The following is a 20,693-nucleotide window of genomic DNA, read 5'->3' on the forward strand; positions in this document are numbered from 1 at the left end:
AAGATTGTTGATCCAAATTCACTTTTGACTTGTTCTGCTTGAAATTTAATCTTTCATATTTCAAGCCCTCTGAAGCTTGACCACCAATCTTAAACCCCTTACTTATTCAGTTTTTCATGCATTGCTCAAATTCCGCAGAAGCTGGGTCTATGCGTGTTTGACATAATATCACAGTCCTATAACCTATAGACTACCATTGAAGAGGTTTTTGTTTTTTGGAAATAGGCTGTTAAATTCCATTATAGAATATCCATCCTGATTTCTAATTTATCTAAGTCTGACAGTGCCTCATATGTATTTAATAGATGATTTTATTAACATAAGTTTTTGCCCATAAATTTTAATAGTTTATCCAAATTTCCTCAGTGTCTTTAGGCTCTACGTTTGAAAATGCTTTATATCTGACTCTGCTTTAATCAGGAAGCAATGGTGTCAAGGCCATACCCTTTGTTCATATATCCACTTCATTTTTGCATTGTTCATAAGGTTCAGAACATTGGTGGAAAATTGCATCCTGACACTTGACATTGGATTCCAGCTATTCTTTTCAAATGTAACTCAAATTACAATCTTCTATCTGCGAGGCACTCTAGGACTGAATTTTCCCAGGCCACGAATGACCTGAACCTGAGCATTAGCTAGATGTTTGGGAAAATACGGTGAGAATGGAAAAAAGAGATTTTTGATGATGAGATAAAAAAAGTTGGATTTTTCCACCCAAGGTTTTAACAGCTAGAGAGCAGCAAGGACTGGCATGCATTAACATCTCATTATTACCTAACATCACCCCATTTAGATACAAGTTGCTATTTTCCCCAACAGCAGGAGAAACTGGATGGTGCCAATTCCTGACACAAAGGTCAAAGTGGTTACTGGGCAGGTAGAGCTCACTGGTACTTTCCCAATCTTGGCCAGCATTCCTTAATGTCTCAGGACACAATGGGCATACATCACCCATACATTCCATCCATGAAGGCTGACATCAGCCTAGCACAGTGTCAACACATGGCACATGTCCAACTCATCTATAATATAGTTCATTACCTTGATACTGCACTTTGGAGCATACCGACACCTTAAATTGAAATGAAACTGTGAAGGGCTATTCCTATTTGGCAGCATTTGGTCTGGTGCACAGCTGTGCATTAAATATGGCAAGCACTTCTGCCTCTAGTGAGCACAAGAAGATGATGTACAGTTAACGAGGGAAGCTTCATTAAATTGTGAAGGGAAACTCTCAAACTCATGAAGAGAAATCCTTTAAAAAACTCCTTGAAACTGATACTTTGCCAAATTTTGATAAATTCAATCCATAGTTCCAATCTTCACCTTTAGGCAACTATGCTCTGCTACTAATGTCAAATGGATCCAAGCCAGTCGGTGAGACAGAAAAATAAGACAGTTTTCTTTGTGGATAAAGTTTACTAACTACTCAGTCTTGCAGCTCTTTCCTCAAGCTACAGATACATTCTCACTAGTGCTCAGACAATTGATAGGCATCTGTTACTACTTAATCTTAATTAAAGACATTAACAAGCTTAACAATGTGATTAACCAGACGTTACCATACACCTTGGTTTACCTGCCTGGGTCACTCCTGTTCAGAATATCCACTTTTACAATTAAATTTCAAATGCTGAGTTACATTATGCTATTGAAAGTGTTAACATGGCTCTTGAGAGACAGATAAAACAAAAATATGAGGATGAATGTTGAACAAATGTGCCCTGTAAATTAAGGAAAGGAGTGGTGGGAGTAATTGCCAGCTTTGCAAGAAACTGGATGGGAAAAGAAAACAGTATTATGATTTAAAGTAAGAAGTGGTTTAAATTATATGCTGAAACTTATGTTCAAAGTCAGGGCCCTTTTTAAAATTGCTCTTGTAATTAATTTGTAGCCCTGTCAACTTCAGCACATTTTTAATACCCTGCTATATGAATCACTTAGTCATGCTGAAGTTCAGACTCTGATGATTTTCTCCTGTTCATGCCCCAGATCCAGTTGTGCGACTGGCCTTGTTCAAGAATAAGAAAAATAAATATTCCCCTGTGAAGCCAAAGAAGAAGGCATGTGATCGTGTGGAATATTTCAGAGGTAAAAGACACTGCTAGTGTAACACCAATGTTTTGACAGCCAGTTTTCAGGTGAAGCATTTATTTTGCTTGGTCCTTGATGATGTGTGTTGTATGAATTATCCTTGGGCAGCGTGTAAAATAGACCTTATGTATTGACCACCTGGTGTATTCCCCACCCGGTGCTCACTTCTATTGAAGTCTATTGGTGTTATTTAGTATCAATCCATTTAAAAGCTTCAGTAGATGCAGTGTGATGCTACAATGAAGGGATCTCTCGGACCAGGCATTCATTATGTGGGTGATGGTCTGACTTGCATGGTGCCAGCCGCAATTTTAGCTGTTCTGCGTCTTCTATTCGTAGAGCAATAGGCCTCCTCTTCCTTGAACCACCCTCAAGTGGTTGAGAATTGCCCAGATTTTCTGTGGAACGTTGAAACCTGGGACTTCACCACTCATACCAATAGCCAGTTTGCATTTGGTCGTGTTTTCAGTTAACCAGAAGGTGTGACATCAAGAGGTGGCATTGTCGTCAGTTTGTAGCGAACGGAGTGTGTTCCAGTTGGACTGTGGAATTTCAGACCAGTGCATGGATCAGTGAAAGTGCTTTGTAAACAATCAGTCAAAAGCCTTCTTGCAGTGTTTTCTTTGAAAACATCAGGGTTTGGTGTATGCGAGCACAAGATGCCATATGATAGTCTGGTCTTTAAAATTCCAGAAATAACCCTCATGACACTTTGGGGAGGGATAGCTACCACGTTCATCTGGTGACCCCTGTTGTTGTGTGGACCAAGGTAATTGAAGCAGTGGGTAGCATATTGACTCTGCTTTCAGAGGTAGTAATCTCCAGTTTTCTGAGGCAAGTCAACTTTCATGTTAACTTGGCTGCAGTATTCTGGAGGTGCTGCTGGTTGTTCAATGTGCAATTAAGAATAATGACCGTGTGAATGACTGGTCAGCCATAGAACTGGACATGAATTCCTTCCCTTGCCTTTAAATTGTTTAGCTGGAAAGCTGACTCATTTGTCTAAGAATTTTCTGGTTTTCATCAAACTTTAGTCATTCACCTCCTCATTCTCTTGGCTACCAATAATCTGACATTCAATGGCACTACCAACATGGAAACTCTCCCATTAAAGGGGTTACCATTGACTGGAACTGAACTGGGTTAGCCAAACAAATGCAGTGACTACAACAGTACAGGGACTAGGAACTTGCAGCCAGTAGTTCATCTCCTAATTCCTTAAAGGATGTCGGTCATCTACAAGGCATAAGTCTAGAATCTGATGTGATACTGTCCAATTGCCAGAATGAGTGCAGCCCTGACAATGCTCAAGAAGGGTTGACACCAACCAGAAAAATGCAGCCTGCTTGATTGGCACTGCATCCACAAACATTCACTCCCTCCACCACCAACTCCCAGTAGCAGCTTTGTGTACCATTTCCAAGGTGCACTGCAGAAATTCGCCAACGATCCTTAAACAGTACCTTCCACATCCACAACTGCTAACATCTAGAACAAATATATGGGATCACCACCCCCTGAAAGCTCTCCTCCAAGCTAATAACCTATTATGACTTGACAATATAATGCCATTCGTCCACTGTCACTGGGTCGAAATCCAGGCACTCCCTCCCTGTTGGCTTTGTGGGTCTAACTACAGTACATGTACTGCAGCGTTTTGAAAAGGCAGCTCACCACCACCTTCTAAAAGGCAGTCAGGCATGGACAACAAATGCTGGTCCAACCTGCAAAGCCCATATCCCAAGAATAAATTTAGTAAAATTGAAGATTTCTTTTAAAAAAAAAAGTGATAGTATGCAACTGGAAATGCCCTATACTTAAAAATGAATTGTTTTCTTTCTACGTAGATGTTCATAGTACATTGCTGTTTAAGAATTTAGGTTCTAAAGTTGAGGAAAGGTAGATTTTAGTTTGCAGTTCTGTGAAGGTCTAAATTTAATTTTAAGTTCAGTGAGTCATTTTCAAGTCAGTTCAAAGCAGCATTGAGAAGTCACATAAATTTAGTAAGCCACACAGGAAGTTAATTGCTAAGGTCATTGTCAACTTGACTTTCATGACCTCCAAAGAGGAGTAGGGTGTCATTAGAAGCAGGTTGATGCAGACAGAAGTTACCAATAACACTGAGGTGCTGTTAAAATAAGGAAGGTGAAAAAGAGCAAGCAAAAACCGATATAAAATTGGTATAATTGTAATTAAACTAGCTATACTAAAGGTGATTGTTGGAAATTAAATGGGAGACCTATTGCACCAGTAGACTGCTTAAGGGTGTGTCAGGAAAGGAACGGGGAATTGAATATTAAAATTGTAGCAGTGATATAGGTGGAGCATGCTCCCTTTTAACCTTTTACGAAGGAAAGGTCAGGGCATTCAAGTAAATTCTTCCTCGAGTCTTACTAAAGAGAATTGGACTGCTGAAGGTTCTGGATATTTTCTTTCAAAGGCTGACATGCTTAGCCCAGCTTCTGTAATAGAAATGCAACAAAAAGATCCTGAATTGGGAAAGTCATTCCAAGCAGACTATCTCAGAAATTAAATCAGAATCAACACCTGAGTGTTAATGAGGAACAAGAGGCCACCTCATATTCCAGCCAGTGAGGAGTAGGAAGTAGCCTGTTAGGTGATAATCATAGTCATAGAGGTCGACAGCACCAAAAAGGTCTTTCAACCCATCGAAACCGATCCGAAACAACAATTCACAGCATCACTATAGTGTTAAAGCCGTTTGAGTCTATACTGACTCTCTGAAGGGCATCCCATCCAGATCCACCACTCCACCCCACCCTATCTCTGTAACCCTGCATTTCCCATGGCTAATCCACTTGGCCTACAGATCCCTAGACACAATGGGCAATTTAGCATGGCCAATCCATCTAACTTCTAATCACTTTTTACAGCACTTGGTCCAAAACCTTAATTTGCAAATATATACACCTAATTACTACTTCAATGTTATGAATTTCTGCCTCTTACCACCCTTACCAACAATGAGTTTCAGATTCCCATCATCATCTACGTGAAATATTTTTTTTCTTACATCCACTTTAAAATCCTACCCCTTTCCCTTAAATCTATACCCATGGTCATTGATTCCTCCACAAGGGCAAAAGTTTCTTCCTGTTTACCCTGCCTATATTCCTCAAAATGTTATATATTTTAATTATGACCCCCTCTCAGTCTGCTCTGCTCCAAGGAAAAGGAGCTCCAGTCTGTCAAATTTCTCTTCATAACTAAAACTTTCCAGTCCAAGCAATATTCTGGTAAACTTCCTCTGTACCTTCCACAGTGCAATAATATCCGTCCTATAATGTGGATTTCAGAACTGTAAAGAATATTCCAGATGTAGAAATTAAGTTTTTAATAGTTGCAGCATAACCTACTCGCACTTAGAGTCATAGAGATGTACAGCATGGAAACAGACCATTCGGTCCAACTTATCCATGCTGGCCAGATATCCCAACCTTGCCAGCACCCGGCCCATATCCCTCCAAATCCTTCCTATTCATATACCCATCCAGATGTATTGTAAATGTTGCAATTGTACTAGTCTCCACCACTTCCTCTGGCAGCTCATTCCTACATGTACCACCCTCTGCAAGAAAACGTTGCCCCTTCGGTGTCTTTTATATCTTTCCTCTTTCACCCTAAACCTATGCACTCTAGTTCTGGACTCCCCGACCTCAGGGAAAAGACTTTGTCTATTTATCCTATCCATGCCCCTCATGATTTTACAAACTTCCCAACTCCTGTACTCGATGCACTGACCAATAAACGCGAGAATACCAAACCCCTTCTTCACTATCCTGTCTAACTGCGACTCTACTTTCAAGGAACTATGAACCTGCATCCAATGTCTCTTTGTTCAGCAACATGCCCTAGGACCTTACCATTATGTATATAAGTTCTGTCCTGCTTTGCCTTTCCAAAATGCAGCACCTCACATTTATCTGAATTAAGTTCCATCTGTCACTCTTCGGCCCATTGGCCCATCTGATCAAGATCCCATTGCTGTCTGAGGTAACCTTCTTTGCTGTCCACTACACCTCCAGTTTTGGTGTCATCTGCAAACTTACTCATTATACCTCCTGTGCTCACATCCATATCATTTGTATAAATGATGAAAATCAGTGGACCCAGCACTGATCTGTGTGGCACACCACTGGTCACAGGCCTCCAGTCTGAAAAGCAACCCTCCACCACCATCCTGTTTCTCCTACCTTTCAGCCAGTTCTGTATCCAAATGGCTAGTTCTCCTTGTATTCTATGCGATTACTGAAGTCCATATAGATCATGTCCACCACTCTGCCCTCATCAATCCTCTTCAATACTTCTTCTAAAAAATGCAATTAAGTTAATGAGACACAATTTCACATGTACAAAGCCATGCTGACTGTTCCTAATCAGTCATTGCCTTTCCAAATACATGTAAGTCTTGTCCCTCACCATCCCCTCCAATAACTTGCTCACCTCTGATGTCAGACTCACCAGTCTTTCGTTCTCTGGCTTTCCTTACCACCTTTCTTAAATAGTGCCAACATTTTAGTCAAACTTCTAGTCTTTCAGCACCTCACCTGTGGCTATCGACGATACAGATATCTCAGCAAACAGCCTGGCAATCATTTCCTGAGCATCCCGCAGAGTTCTAGGGTACACCTGATCAAGTCCTGGGGAATTATCCAGCTTTATGCATTTTAAAACAACTAGCACCACCTCCTCAGTAATATGGACATTTTTCAAAATTTATGTACTTCCCAAGTTCTCTAGCTTCCATATCCATCTCCACAGCAAACACAAATATAAAATACTTATTTAGTATCTCCCCTAACTCCTCCAGTTCCACACATGGCTGGTTTTGCTGATCTTTAAGGGACTCTCTTCTCTCCCTAGTTAATGTATTTATAGTAAGGAGGTGCCAGTGTTGGACTGGGATGGACAAAGTTAAAAATCACACAACACCAGGTTACCATCCAATTTGGAAGTACTAGCTTTCAGAGCGCTGTTCCTTCATTAAGAAGCAGGTCAGTTTCTCTGTCATCCAGCATTCCCTCCACCCACCAGCTTTGCTCTTCACCCTAACAGGAACATACTGTCTCTAGACTTTGGTTATCTCATTTTGAAAGCTTCCCACTTTCCAGCCATCCCTTTACCTGCGACTGTCCGCCCCCAATCAACTTTCGAAAGTTCTTGCCCAATATTGTCAAAATTGGCTTTCCTCCAATTTAGAACTTTAACATTTAGATCCAGTCTATCCTTTTCCATCACAACATTAGCCTTTGTGAATTTGGAATTTATTCAGAGTGAAGGCTTGTTAACAAGCAAATATGGAGAAAAATGAATGCCTTGATCAAAAGTAAGGTGGGTAGAATATAATTGTTTTGGAAAGCCCTTTTTATATTTAATATAAATTTATTGTTGCTGTCAAAATAAAATCAGAATAAATGGAAATAGTGGTGAGGAAATTATAACAAAAAGGAAAGTGCCTCTTGAAGATTCCTTTGCATTTTTTATTGGCAGGATATGACGATGAAAGTTTGTAATATATTCTTGTTAAGCAGAAGAAAAGAGGATTTTAGTTTTCAGCTCTGAAGGCAGAAAATCACTTTGAGTAATGGTTTAGTTGCATGACAAGCAAGCCACATGCAGAGGTAATTGCTAAGGTGTTTACTGACTTGTACTTTACAACTACTAGAGGGAGAGGATGCCAGAAGCAGGTTCCTGCAGAGAGAAAAGATTCAAAACAGCCACAGTGCTGTTATTAGTAGCTTCCAAACATCCAAGGCTGAGAATAAATTCTGAATTATTTCAAAGTGAATGAGAAGATAGCGCCAGATGTACCCACAAGACTTTTGAAGACATGACTTTAGATAACCCGGAGGTTTGTTAGCTCAGTTGGCTGGACAGCTGATCTGCAATGCAGAGTCACTGCAATAGCATGGGTTAAATTCCTGCACCACAGAGTCATAGTCATAGAGATGTACATGCTAATGTTATTGTGAAGATCTGCCTTCACAACTTCACCCATGACCTGAGGCATAGCAAGCCTTAGATTAAACCACCATCAGTCGTCTCTGTGTAATTAGAGAGCATCCTTATGATCCTGTACTAAAACACTTTACTTTAATACACTCAAACTCTTCACTACTGCTTACATGGCAAATGGACTGCATGTGCTTCAACCAAAATAGTTGCATCTAAAATCCAAGAGGAACAGATGAAAAGATCTAACGCTGCCTCCAGTGTGCTAGCACAGCCTTCAGCCACCCGAGGAAAAGGGTGTTCAAGGAGAAGAACATCGAATTCGACGCCAAGATCATGGTAAACGTGGCTGTTCTGGTTCCTGCCCTCCTACATGGCTCTGAGACAAAGCACTGGAGTAGTACCACCAACACTGTCTGCGTAAGGTCCTGCGAATCCGCTGGGAAGAAAGCATCCTCAACCAGGCCAACATCCCCAGCATCGAGGTACTGACTAGCCTTGATCAGTTCCAATTGGCTGGGCCCATAATCTACATGACAGACACAAGATTCCCCAAGCAGGTGCTGTTCTCCCAGCTCCGTAATGGCAGGCGAGCCCCAGGTAGACAGAGGAAACGCTTCAGCGATACCCACAACGCCTCACTGGCGAAGTGCGGCATTCCAACAGACCCCTCGGAATCACTGGCCCAAGACCGTCCAAAGTGGAGGAGGAGCATCCAGGAAGGCATTGAGCACTTCAAGACTTGCTGTCAGGAAAAAGCGGAAGGCAGGTGAAGGCAAGGAGTGCGCTGCCACACCAGTACCCCACCCACCTCTTCCGCAACCATCTTCTGTCCAAAGTGTAAAAGAGCCAGTGCAAGTCGCATCGATCTGTACAGCCACCTACAGTCTCACCCCGAGAGTGGAAGAGAGTCAACCTTGTCTGCAAGAGATTGTCAATGATGATGATTGAACAAATTGGCCCAGCATATCCCCCACTCTACTATCACTGTCAAGCCAGGAGATCAACTCTTCTAAGTGGAGAGCTCAGGCGGGCATGCTAACAGGGTATAGCAGGCATACATAATAATGAAGTGTCAACTTAATCAAGCATACAGCATAAACAGCAAGAGATTGTGTTTTGTGATTCTACAATTAAGGTATCAGAATGTGGGCACACAACGAAGGCCAGTACTTAGCTCATTTTGAAATAGTGGGCAGCTAGGTTTTAAGTACAGCATTGATGGCATGAACAGCCCAAATTCCTGATAGTGGTGGGCATTTCTGTCTCTACTGCCACCTAATTGCACGAGCAAGATGCCATAGATCCCAGATGCATATTAATAAGACGAACAGTGGAAGATTACATAAGAAAAGACAGTGAGAGTCGTGAAAGCAAGCTCTCCATGAAATGCCACTATAACAGTTAGCCTAGAAATCGGAAAATTCAATTCTTCATTTTTATAATTAATCTTTTTTTTAATTAAAGAAACATGGTGATGGATCTCTACATTCTGAACCTTACATAGGTGACACATTTCACTGGTCAGATCAGTAACTACACACAACATTTAATGGGACTAGAGAAAAACAGATATTCCTCCAACCTCTGTCTTAACAGTTCAAAAAACTGCCTCATGTATCTGGATGCTTATCTGTCCTTTTTCTTAATTCACTTGTGGGAAGTGGGCATTACTGGCTGCTCCTTATTTATTGTCCATCCCTAGTTGCCCTTGACAAGGTGATGGTAAGCTGCCTTTTTGAACTGCTGCAGTCCATGTGTTGTAGATTGACTCACAATTGCCTAAGGGAGGGAATTCCAGGATTTCGACCAAGTGAAGTGAAGGAACAGCAATACATTTCCAAGTCAGGATGGTGAGTAGCTTGGAGGGTAACGTGCAGCTGACCATGTTCCCAACTGTCTGCTGCTCTTTTCCTAAGTAATCAGTGATTTGGTAGGTGCTAATGAAGGAACCTTGAAGAGGCTATGCAGTGTATCTTGTTGATGGTTATATACCGCTACTCAAGTGTGTGATTGTAGAAAGTGGAATAAGAGATAACAATCAAGCAATCTGCTTTCACCTGGACAGTACCAAGCTTCTTGACTGTTGTCAGAGTTGCACTCATCCAGGCAAGTGGAGATTATTCCATTGCATTCTTGTATTGTACCTTGTAGGTGTTGGAATAGCTTTTGAGAATCAGTTGATTCATGTCACAGAATCACAGCCTCACACCAGCTCCCGCGTATCCACAGTGCTTAGCTCCCGTGTATCCAGTGTTTAGCTGCCTAATGAAGGAGCAGCGCTTCGAAAATTGGTGCTTCCAAATAAACCTGTTGGATTATAACTTGGTGTTGTGTGATTTTTAACTTTGTCCACCCCAGTCCAACACCGGCTCCTCCACATCATATCTCCTGTTGGACATGTCATTTGTGTGGCTTAAATTTATTGAATATGTACTTCTCTATTGAATAAATTTGATATTTTTGTATGGTAGCTAACATTAATGGCACTTCCATTGTACCCAAGAGCTCAGCTCCAGCAGGAGTGTGGAAGAATAAGCATGAAATGAGATCACATCAGTCATAGAGTCATACAGCACAAAAACAGACCCTTCAGTCCAACTCATCCGTCCTGACCAGATATCCCAATCTGACTTCGTCCAATTTGCCAGCATTTGGTCCATATCCCTCACAACCCTTCCTATTCATATACCCATCCAGATGCCTATTAAATGTTGTGACTGTACCCACCTCCACCACTTCCTCTGGCAGCTTCTTCCATACACATGCCACTGTCTGCATGATAAAGTTACCCCTCAGGTCTTTTATAAATCTTTCCCCTAACTGTTAATCCATGACCTCTAGTTTTGGACTCCCCCCACCCTAAGAAAAAGATCCTGCCTCGTCACCCTATCCATGCCCCTCATGATTTTATAAGCCTCTATAATATCACCCCGCAGCCTCCGACGCTCCAGAGAAAAATGCCCCATCCTATTCAGCCTCTTCCTATAACGTAAGCCCTCCAGTCCTGGCAAAACCTTATAAATTATTTCTGCACCCTGTCAATGTTTATATTTCTTTACAATTTCAGCCCAGGCTTTTTCTGGTTGTTTGTCTTTGTTTTAAAATTGGATTGTGGCATCATAGAGTCATCGAATTGTAGAGATGTACATCACAGAAACAGACCCTTCAGTCCAATTCGTCCATGTCGACCAGATATCCCAACCCAGTCTAGTCCCACCTGCTGCACCTGGCCTAAATCCCTCCAAACCCTTCCTAATCATATACACATCCAGATGCCTTTTAAATGTTGCAGCTGTACTAGCCTGTACCACTTGCTCTGGCAGCTGATTCCATACATGTACACCCTCTGCATGAAAAAGTTGCCCCTTAGGTCTCTTTTATATTTTGCCCCTCTCACCTTAAACTTATGCCCTCTAGTTCTGGACTCCCCCACCGCAGGGAAAAGACTTTGTCTATTTATCCTATCCGTGCCCCTCATGATTTTGTAAACCTCTATAAAATCACCCCTCAGCCTCCGACACTCCAGGGAAAACAGCCCCAGCCTATTCAACCTCTCCCGATAGCTCAAATCCTCCAACCCTGGCAACATCCTTGTAAATCTTTTCTGAACCTTTCAAGTTTCACAACACTTTTCCGATAGGAAGGAGACCAGAATTGCACGAAATATTCCAACAATGTCCTGTACAGCTGCAACATGACCTCCCAACTCCTGTACTCAATACTCTTTTTAAATCTTTCTTAAATATTCAGTAGGGCTTCGATAAGGCACCTTCCTTATCCTTTAGACGTGATTCTAATTAAGTTATTCCAGATCCTCAACTTTCTTTGGATTTTCCTTTTGAAGCCTTATAATGATCAGAGTCTGTACTGCTTCCAAGCAAAACTGTGAAGTATAACGTAATATTGGTAAAGTTGGGGCCTCCCAGAACCAGAATTCACAGAGTTAAAGGTATATCAGAATGATATCAGCCCCCTGAATAATGAATCCGGAGCTTAAGACCTACTAATTCCATCTTGGCCCCTTAAAAATTCAGAAGGTTTCTTTCAATGTCTGTCACCCCACATTAGGAAGTGGGAGTAGAGATTTCTTCCAAAAGCAATGTATGCCACCTCTGGTTGCAGCCAAAGAGAACAGATATCCACACAAAATTTTGCTTACGTACCTGCCTGCCTTATTCAAATTGTTACTTCCTTTTCCCAGAAGTCAATCTCTTTCATTTTTAAAGCATTCAATTGTGCTTCGTTAAAAAAAATCCCTGTAATAATGATGAATTATTGCCTGTACATTTCATTATCACTAAACAATTTTTGGACCTCTACAACTTAAAACTGAATAGAAGACCATAAGAACTAGGAGCAGGAGTAGGCCATCCGGCCTGTTCTGCCACTCAATAAGATCATGGCTGATCTTTTCATAGACTCGGATCCTCCATACACGCACTCATCATATCCCTTCATTCCTTAATTGTTCAAAAAAAAATTATCTGAGCTTTGAAAATATTTACTGAAGTAGTGTCAACTACTTCACTGGGCAAGGAACTCCATAGATTTACAACCCTTTGGGTAAAGCAGTTTTTTTTCTCAATTCAGTCCTAAATCTGCTCCCTCTAATCTTGAGGCTATGCGATTTTGTCCTAGTTTCACCTGCGAGAGAAAACATCCTCTCTACTTCTATCTTATCTATTCCCTTCGTAATTTTATATGTTTCTATAAGATCGCTCCTCATTCTTCTGAGTTCCAATAAATATAATTCCGGTCTACTCAGTCTTTCCTCATACACCAACCCTCTCAACTCTGGAATCAGCCTAGTGCACCTTCGCTGCATCTCTCCAGTACTAGTACATCCTTTCTCAAGTAAGGAGACCAAAACTGTATACAGTACTCCAGGTGTGGCCTCCCCAGCATCCTTTACAGCTGCAACATAACCTTCCTGTTTTAAAACTCAATCCCTTTTGCAATGAAGGACAAAATTCAATTTGCCATTCTAATTGCTTGGTGTACCTGCAGATCAACCTTCTGCAATTCATACACAAGGACACCCAGGTCCCTCTGCATAGCAGCATGTTGCAACTTGTTACCATTCAAGTAATAATCCTTTTTATTGGTACTCCTACTAAAATGGATGACTTCACATTTATTAACATTGTATTCCATCTGCCAGATCTTTGCCCACTCACTTAAAGTATCTACGTTCCTCTGCAAAGTTTCACAGTCTTCTGCATACTTTGCTCTGCCACTCATTTTAGTGTCACCTGCAAACTTTGACACTCTTTACACATGGTCCCCAACTCCAAATCATCTTTATAAATTGTGAATAATTGTGATCCCAACACCGATCCCTGAGGCACACCACTAGTCACTGATTGCCAGCCAGAATAGCACTTATTTATCCCCAATCTTTGCTTCCTGTTAGTCAACCAATCCTCTATCATGCTAATAGTTTACTTGTAACGCTATGCATCTTTATCTGATACAGCAGCCTCTTGTGCAGCACCTTGTCGAAGGCCTTTTGGAAATCTAGGTACACCACATCCACTGGGTTCCCATTGTCCACCCTGCTCGTAATGTCTTCATAGAATTCCAAAAGATTTGTTAAGCATGACCTACCCTTCATGACCCCATGTTCCATCTGCCCAGTGGGACAATATTTATGGAGATGCCTTGCTATTTCTTCCTTGATCATAGACTCAAGCATCTTCCCCACTACAGAGGTTAAGCTAACCAGTCTGTAATTCCCCAACTTTTGTCTACCTCCCTTTTTAAACAGTAGCGTTACTTTGCTGTTTTCCAGTCTGCTGGGACTGCCCCAGAGATCAGCGAATTTTGGAAAATTACCGCAGTGCACTTGCTATTTCTCCTGTCATCTCTTTCAGTACCCTGGGATGCATTCCATCAGGGCCAGGAGACTTGTCTATCCTTAGCTCCATTAGCTTGTCCAGCACTACCTTTTCTGTAATAACGGTCGTTTCCAGATCCTCACCTACCTTCATCTCTTTGTCAATTACGGCATGTTATTAGTCACCTCCACTGTGAAGACCAATACAAAATGCCTGTTCAGTGCCTCGGCCGTTTCATCATATCCCATAACTAACTGCCCCTTCTCATTCTCTAAAGGATCAACGTTTACTTCAGTCACGCTTTTTTTGTTTTATATGTTTATAGAAATGTTTGCTCTCAGTCTTTATATTCCATGTTAGTTTTTTCTCATGTTCTATCTTACTTTTCTTTATAACTCTTTTTGTGGTTTTCTGTTGACCTTTAAAGTTTTCCCAATCTTCTAGTTTCATGCTGTTTTTTGCCACTTTGTATGCCTTCTCTTTCAATTTAATAGCTTCCCTTATTTCCTCAGACACCTACGGCAGATTACCCCTTTTCTCACAGTCCTTCCTTTTCACCGGAATATACTTCTGCTGAGCACTTTGAAAAATTGCATTGGAAGTCCTCCACTGCTCGTCAACTGTCCCACATAAATAACCAAGTCCTCCTTCATTCTATTGTAGTCTCCCTTGTTTAAGCACAGGATCCTGGAATTGGATTTTTTCTTCACACTCCCTATCTGTATTCTAAATTCAACCATACTGTGATCGCTCCTTCCAAGAGGATCCCTAACTATGAGGTCATTAATTATTGCTGTCTCATTACACAGGACCTGACCTAGGATAGCTTGCTCCCTCGTCAGCTCCATTATGTACTGTTCAAGAAAACTATCAACAAACTCCACCTCAAGGCTACCCTGACTGAGCTGGTTCGACCAATTGACATGTTGATTAAAATCTCCCATGATAATTGTCATACCGTTTTTACAGGCATTAGTTATTTATTTGTTTATTGCCCAACCCAATGTGATGTTATTATTTGGTGGCCGATAGACTATGCCTATCAGTGACTTTTTCTTCTTGGAATGTATCATTTCCACTCAAATGGATTCAACCTTATTCTCCAAAGAACCTATATCATGTCTCAGCACCATCCTGATGTTGTTCTTGAATATCAGAGCTACAGAACCTCCCTTACCTTCCTGCCTGTCCTTCCAAATAAACTGATACCCCTGGATATTTAATTCCCAAACATGACCATCCTGCAACCATATCTCCGTAATGGCTACTAAATCATTATCATTCACGATGATTCGTGCCATTAACTCATCAACCTTGTTATGAATGCTATGAGCATTCAGGTAAAATGCCCTTTTGCTAGCTTTCTTGTTCTCATGATTTCCAACATCTCTAACAATATCTCCTGAGTTATCCTTCCTTTTTACTTCTTTCATAGTCTGCCTTGAACTTAAACCCACCTGCAATTATGCTAACCTGTTGCTTGCCTTTTTACTTACCATCATACTCCTGTCATTTTCCCTTTCTCTTTCCCCGACTCACTAATTTAAAGTCCTAATGACCACCCTATTTATCCTTTTCGTGAGAATACTGGTTCCAGATTGGTTCAGGTGGAGACCGTCCCATTGGTCAAAAACTGATGCCAATGCCCCATGAAATGGAACCCCTCTTTCCCATTCCACCCTCTTAGCCACGTGTTTGCTTCCCTAATTTTCTTATCCCTAAGCCAGTTTGCACGTGGCTCGGGCAGTAATCCGGAGATTATGACCTGAGAGGACCTGTTCCTTAATTTTGTTCCTAGTGTTTGATAATCCCCAAACAAGTCTTGCTTCCTAGCCTTGCCTATGTTTTTGTGCCAAAGTGGAACACAACAACTGGATACTCCCCCTCCTGCTCCAATATCCTTTCAAGCTGGTCAGAAATGTCCTGCACCCTGACACCGGACAGGCAACGCACCATGCAGGACTCCCGATACAGCTTGCAAAGGATACTGTCTATCCCTCTAATTCTACAGTCCCCTGTAACTACCACTTGTCCTTTTGCTCCCCCCTCTTGAATGGCCTTCTGCAACATGGTGCCATGGTCAGCTGGCTCATCCTCCCCACAGCCCTTTTACTCATCGACACAGGGAGCAAGAATCTCATACCTGTTTGATAAGGTCAAGGGCTGAGGCTCCTCCACTCATAAACTCAGGATCCCCCTACTTGCCTCACTTGCAATCACACCCTGTTGTCCCTGATCACTAACTGAATTTCAATTACTTAATCCACTGGATGGGACTGCCTCCTGAAAGAAAGTGTCCAGGTAACTCGCCCCCTCCCGGATGTGCCGCAGTGTTTGAAGCTCAGATTCCAGATCGTCAATTCTGATCCAGAGCTTTTCCAGCAACCAACATGTTCTGCAGATGTGGTCACTGCCATTCACAATGGGATCAGCCAGCTCCCACAAAATTCAGATACACCATATCACCTGCCCAGCTATCTCTACTTTGTTAATTACTTTATTACTTAATATAAATTTGAGTAAAATAATTTCTAATACTTCTCTGCTATGCTCTTTTGCAAATAACCAAATAATAGATAATTAAAAAAAGAAAAAATGTAAATTTTAACCAGTCACACAATAAAAAAGAAATATAAAAGCCTTACCTTATCAACACACCACAGAGTCTTTTTTTGTTTGGTTAGATGAGGAGGGCAGGTGGGAGACACTACACGTGTGGTGTCTCGGGCTCAGCCGCTGCCCAAATATATCAATTCACTCACCTTCCCAAACCACAATTCAACCATAATGAAGGCCACTGCTCCCACAAGGTCAGTTTTTAAATGGAGAATTTACTTTCCCATCAGCCCCCTGGTTTCTGCTTTCACCGTTCCTGCTGCAAAAATTTATGTATATGTCTTTTAAGACAGGATGGAGAGTTTTGTTTCATTTTGCTTTGTTTAAAATTACTCAGCTCTAATTCATAAAAGCATTTTTACACTCTACACGATGAGTTTAAAAAAAACTGTCACAGTCATCTCTTCCACCATTGTATTCCAGAATTATCAGTTGGTCAGATTGCTCCATCAAATGTAATGATATCAAAGTCCATGGCCGAAATCATTTCACCCTCCAGGTTGCAGCAGGAGGCTTGGTGTCATTCAGTCATGAGGCCAGATAAAGGGAAAAGGATGGGTGCTCAGAAACTTGAGGGGAGCTTGGGGCTGAAGGTGTTGTGGGGTAGAGGGGGAGACAATACCATGGAAGCAGCACAGAACTCCTACTTTTCAATGAAATTCGTCATAGCTGTCAGACAAGTTTAATTGAAACTGCGTCTGTGCCAGTATTTTTTTTTAAAAGACAGTTTGGGATTATGCAACTTGCTTACTTCTAAAAAAATATGACTGGGGGCCATCAACTGTCAAAACTAGTACTAAAGCATGTACAATAGAGAGTTGAAAGTGTTGAAATGAAAAAAAATGTTTATGAAAGCTGTTTTTCAATTCGTTTCACATCTGTGCAGGACAGTTATAACGTAGTTGTGTGTAATCAATGAGTGAAATGTATAAGTTTGTGAAACTATGGATTTAATCGCGCTCTCAGAGCGTAAAATGATAGGGACTTCAAGCAGGTAGATACAGCCAGCAAAATCTAGAAAAGAACTAGAATAACATAAACACATGGAGTTGGATAACTTGGAAAAAATCTGTGTTGTGTTTGCGTTAATCATCTCCAGAAGAAATCTAAACTGATACTTGAAACATAAGACTTCTTGGAGAAAGCAGCAAAGGCCTGAGGCATTGGTGATCTCAAGGAGCTCTCTATGGGTCAGAGCCACTTTTCTGGCAGAGTGCAAGCCTAGTTCACAGCATTGCCTCTCAGACAACTGTAAAACACTGCAGGAGTTGTGCGGTGTATGCTTGCAGTACTTAATTTTTTTTTGATTTAATACATTGTTATTTGTTAAAGGATGAAATTTGAAATTAAATGTTTACTTCATTTTCTGAGCATCCATTTACCTAATGATGATGCTGTTTTCTTGTAGGTTTATATATTTTTATTTGAATTCTGTATTATTTTAGCCAAACCTAGCATTTGAAATGAGTTTTGCCTTATTTTATTGAAAAATCATTTTTTAAAGGTTTGCTCACAATTGAAATGTGTCAGCAACAGTTACACACTCTGTGCATCCATGCTGGAGAGAAATCTTATTTCATAGCTTTGCATGTTATTTATATGACATTAACACTTCCACAGTACGGTTTGGGTAAACCGATAAAGTAGTGGCCAAATTGTAAATGGTATATTTAAATTTTTTAAGTAAAATTTTGATTTCTGCATACTACCAATGTTATTTTGCATGAAAATGTTTCTGGATAACGTAGCAACAATTGTAATTCTTCCTGAAATGCTTGCCAGAAGATCAGCACTACTATTCTTTCTCCTTTATGTAATATTACAAGCAAATGTTTTATTGTCACAGCAGCGCGTGATTCAAAAAAATCATGCTTATGCCTTCCTATAATTTATCGGTTTGTAACATTGAGTAAACTAATGTAGTTGTCCACTGCATATTATTAAACATTTTTGTATATCAGATAGTGACAGAGTTGAGAGACATGGAGCCATTTCGTAACAGAGAGCCTGGAGCAATATAATCAGAGTAACAAAACAAAATAGAATGTATTATTTATGGAACAATGTAGTGTGGTAATCATTGATGGACAACATTATTTAAAAGATTCTTGGAATAGAAGTTCACTTTATACGCAATATTTTCTGAAAGGTAATGAAAGGTTGTTGTAATCAAAAATGTGCCTAACCTATTCGTCTGTAAAATATGCTTGATTCTCTTTTAATTTTGATGTATTGTTTCACATTTGATCACATAATTTGGAAATATAGAATTTGAAGCAGTTGAATGCTACAAGTATGCCTGTCCTGATTCTTTTAACTTGGGGCACATACATGGGGACCATTACGTTCACATCAAGTCTGCCCATGAGACCGAGAGACATTTGAACTCTTGCAGTCCCTTACTGTGTTCAAATTATGATTCCATCAGAAATTGATGGGCATCGCTATATGGATGGTGTGTGTGAGCAGAATTTTGGATGTTTGGAGACCACTGTAAGGAGCCCACAGAAACAGTTGTTTAAGGAAAGAGAGACACATAATTTTTCAAAAAGGCCAAAAGAAGCACGCCAACTCTTCTTGGCTTACAAAGAAACTTGTTGAAAAAGCAAAAAAAAAAATCTTCCTTCCTGTAGCTCCTCTGTTACTGACCTTTTTTATTGCTGCCTTTCTCTGGTGGCACTGACACTGGCTGAAACTCATCCGACTATGAATTAAAATCAGATTTGTGCCAGCAATCCCTTTTCATATTTATGAGACAATGAACACCACCAGTACATCCCAAAGTGCAGGATTTAACTCGATGGCAGGTAAACTGTAGTATGAATAAACCAATAATTGCTTATTTTAACTTCCTGCACATTCTGTTCTCATTGGGTGCAATTGATTAACTTGGAGCTTTTAGGCTGCAGCTTTCAATCAAGTTGGACTCCAGGACAAAGAACTCTCTCTGTAAAGAGACGAATTTCACTGTTCATGCACGTAGAATTTTGATAGTTTTATAAAATGCATTTTAATCAGAACATTTTAATGGCAGTCTCCAGGTATTTTAATTGATTATTAAGCAGAATGTTGAAGATCACATTTCAGATTAAGTCATTTTGGGATATTTAGTGTTGATCCAACTTTGGAGCAAAGGTTTGGTATCTTTAATTGCATCAATTAATATTTAAAATACATACCCAGGTCCTCCACCCCACCCCCAAAACCATCATACTCCTTGCCTCCTTAACTCTGCTATTTGAGAAACTTCCAACAATCACAGAATACCCAACCATGAATAAGGAGTTCCCTGTCTCAGGCATATTTCATCCTAGGAACTCACTACCATTCTGATTTTAGAGTGATCTTGGAGGTCCAAGTCCTGGTGGGGGTAATTTGGTGTAAGCACATCATCCAATATGGTGTGATGTGCAAATAATTTATTTATTCAACTTGTCATTCAAGTTCATTGTCACTATGTAAACCTGAATATATACTTCTATAAGCTGTAAACATTAAAGTAGACATGAAACAGCAACAAAAACTATTATTGGTTTACATTTTAGAGGAAGTAAAAGTAACATGGAATTTGAAGAGTTTTAGTAGTGGTGGTATCTTTCAGATCAGTTTCACATTGTGAAATGTTGTCCGTTTTAATTAATCACCTTAGATGAAAATCATCTTAATTGGATGGATTTGTTATTTATAGATTTGTTAAAATTCTGAAAAGCAGTAACTGTCAGATCGGAAAATTCAAAGCAAAATCAAATACTACCAACAGGAATTTTGTTCACGTGTATATCTGGAATCAAAAACAGTTAGTATTACTTTAGAATTCAAAACATAAATACCTGCCAGTGTCCACTTTTGCCCTACAGCTTTTTATTGTTGTATGTTGAGATTTTGGTCTCCTCTGAAGACTGTTAATTTTAGCAAGCTTTCTGTTGCACTTGCCAGTGAGGTGCCAGAATGTTTAGACTCTTTTCTAAGCTTTGTTAAAAATAAACATGGAAATCTGCCTGCAGGTGTTTTGATGGCCTCAGATCAGAGTGAGATTTCCTGTTTTACTTACGCAAATATGCCAAACATCAGAATTGATGAAAATAGCTAAAATAAGAGGCCAGCAAAATCCATAGATTACCAAAGCATGGGCATACTGACTTAAATTTGTTGTAAATAAATTGAATT

At 40.4% G+C, this 20,693-nt stretch overlaps 1 protein-coding gene across 1 annotated transcript in view; it reads left to right on the forward strand.

Annotated features, from left to right (window-relative positions):
* lrriq1 (leucine-rich repeats and IQ motif containing 1) overlaps positions 1–20,693 on the forward strand; it is a 180,313-nt gene that overhangs the window by 127,172 nt on the left and 32,448 nt on the right. The window contains exon 23 of the mRNA XM_043709694.1: positions 1,996–2,094. Coding sequence (XP_043565629.1) covers positions 1,996–2,094 — 99 coding nt within the window. The remainder of the gene's footprint in view (positions 1–1,995; positions 2,095–20,693) is intronic.

The sequence above is a fragment of the Chiloscyllium plagiosum genome, chromosome 19, assembly GCF_004010195.1.
Source record: "Chiloscyllium plagiosum isolate BGI_BamShark_2017 chromosome 19, ASM401019v2, whole genome shotgun sequence".
NCBI lineage: Eukaryota > Metazoa > Chordata > Chondrichthyes > Orectolobiformes > Hemiscylliidae > Chiloscyllium > Chiloscyllium plagiosum.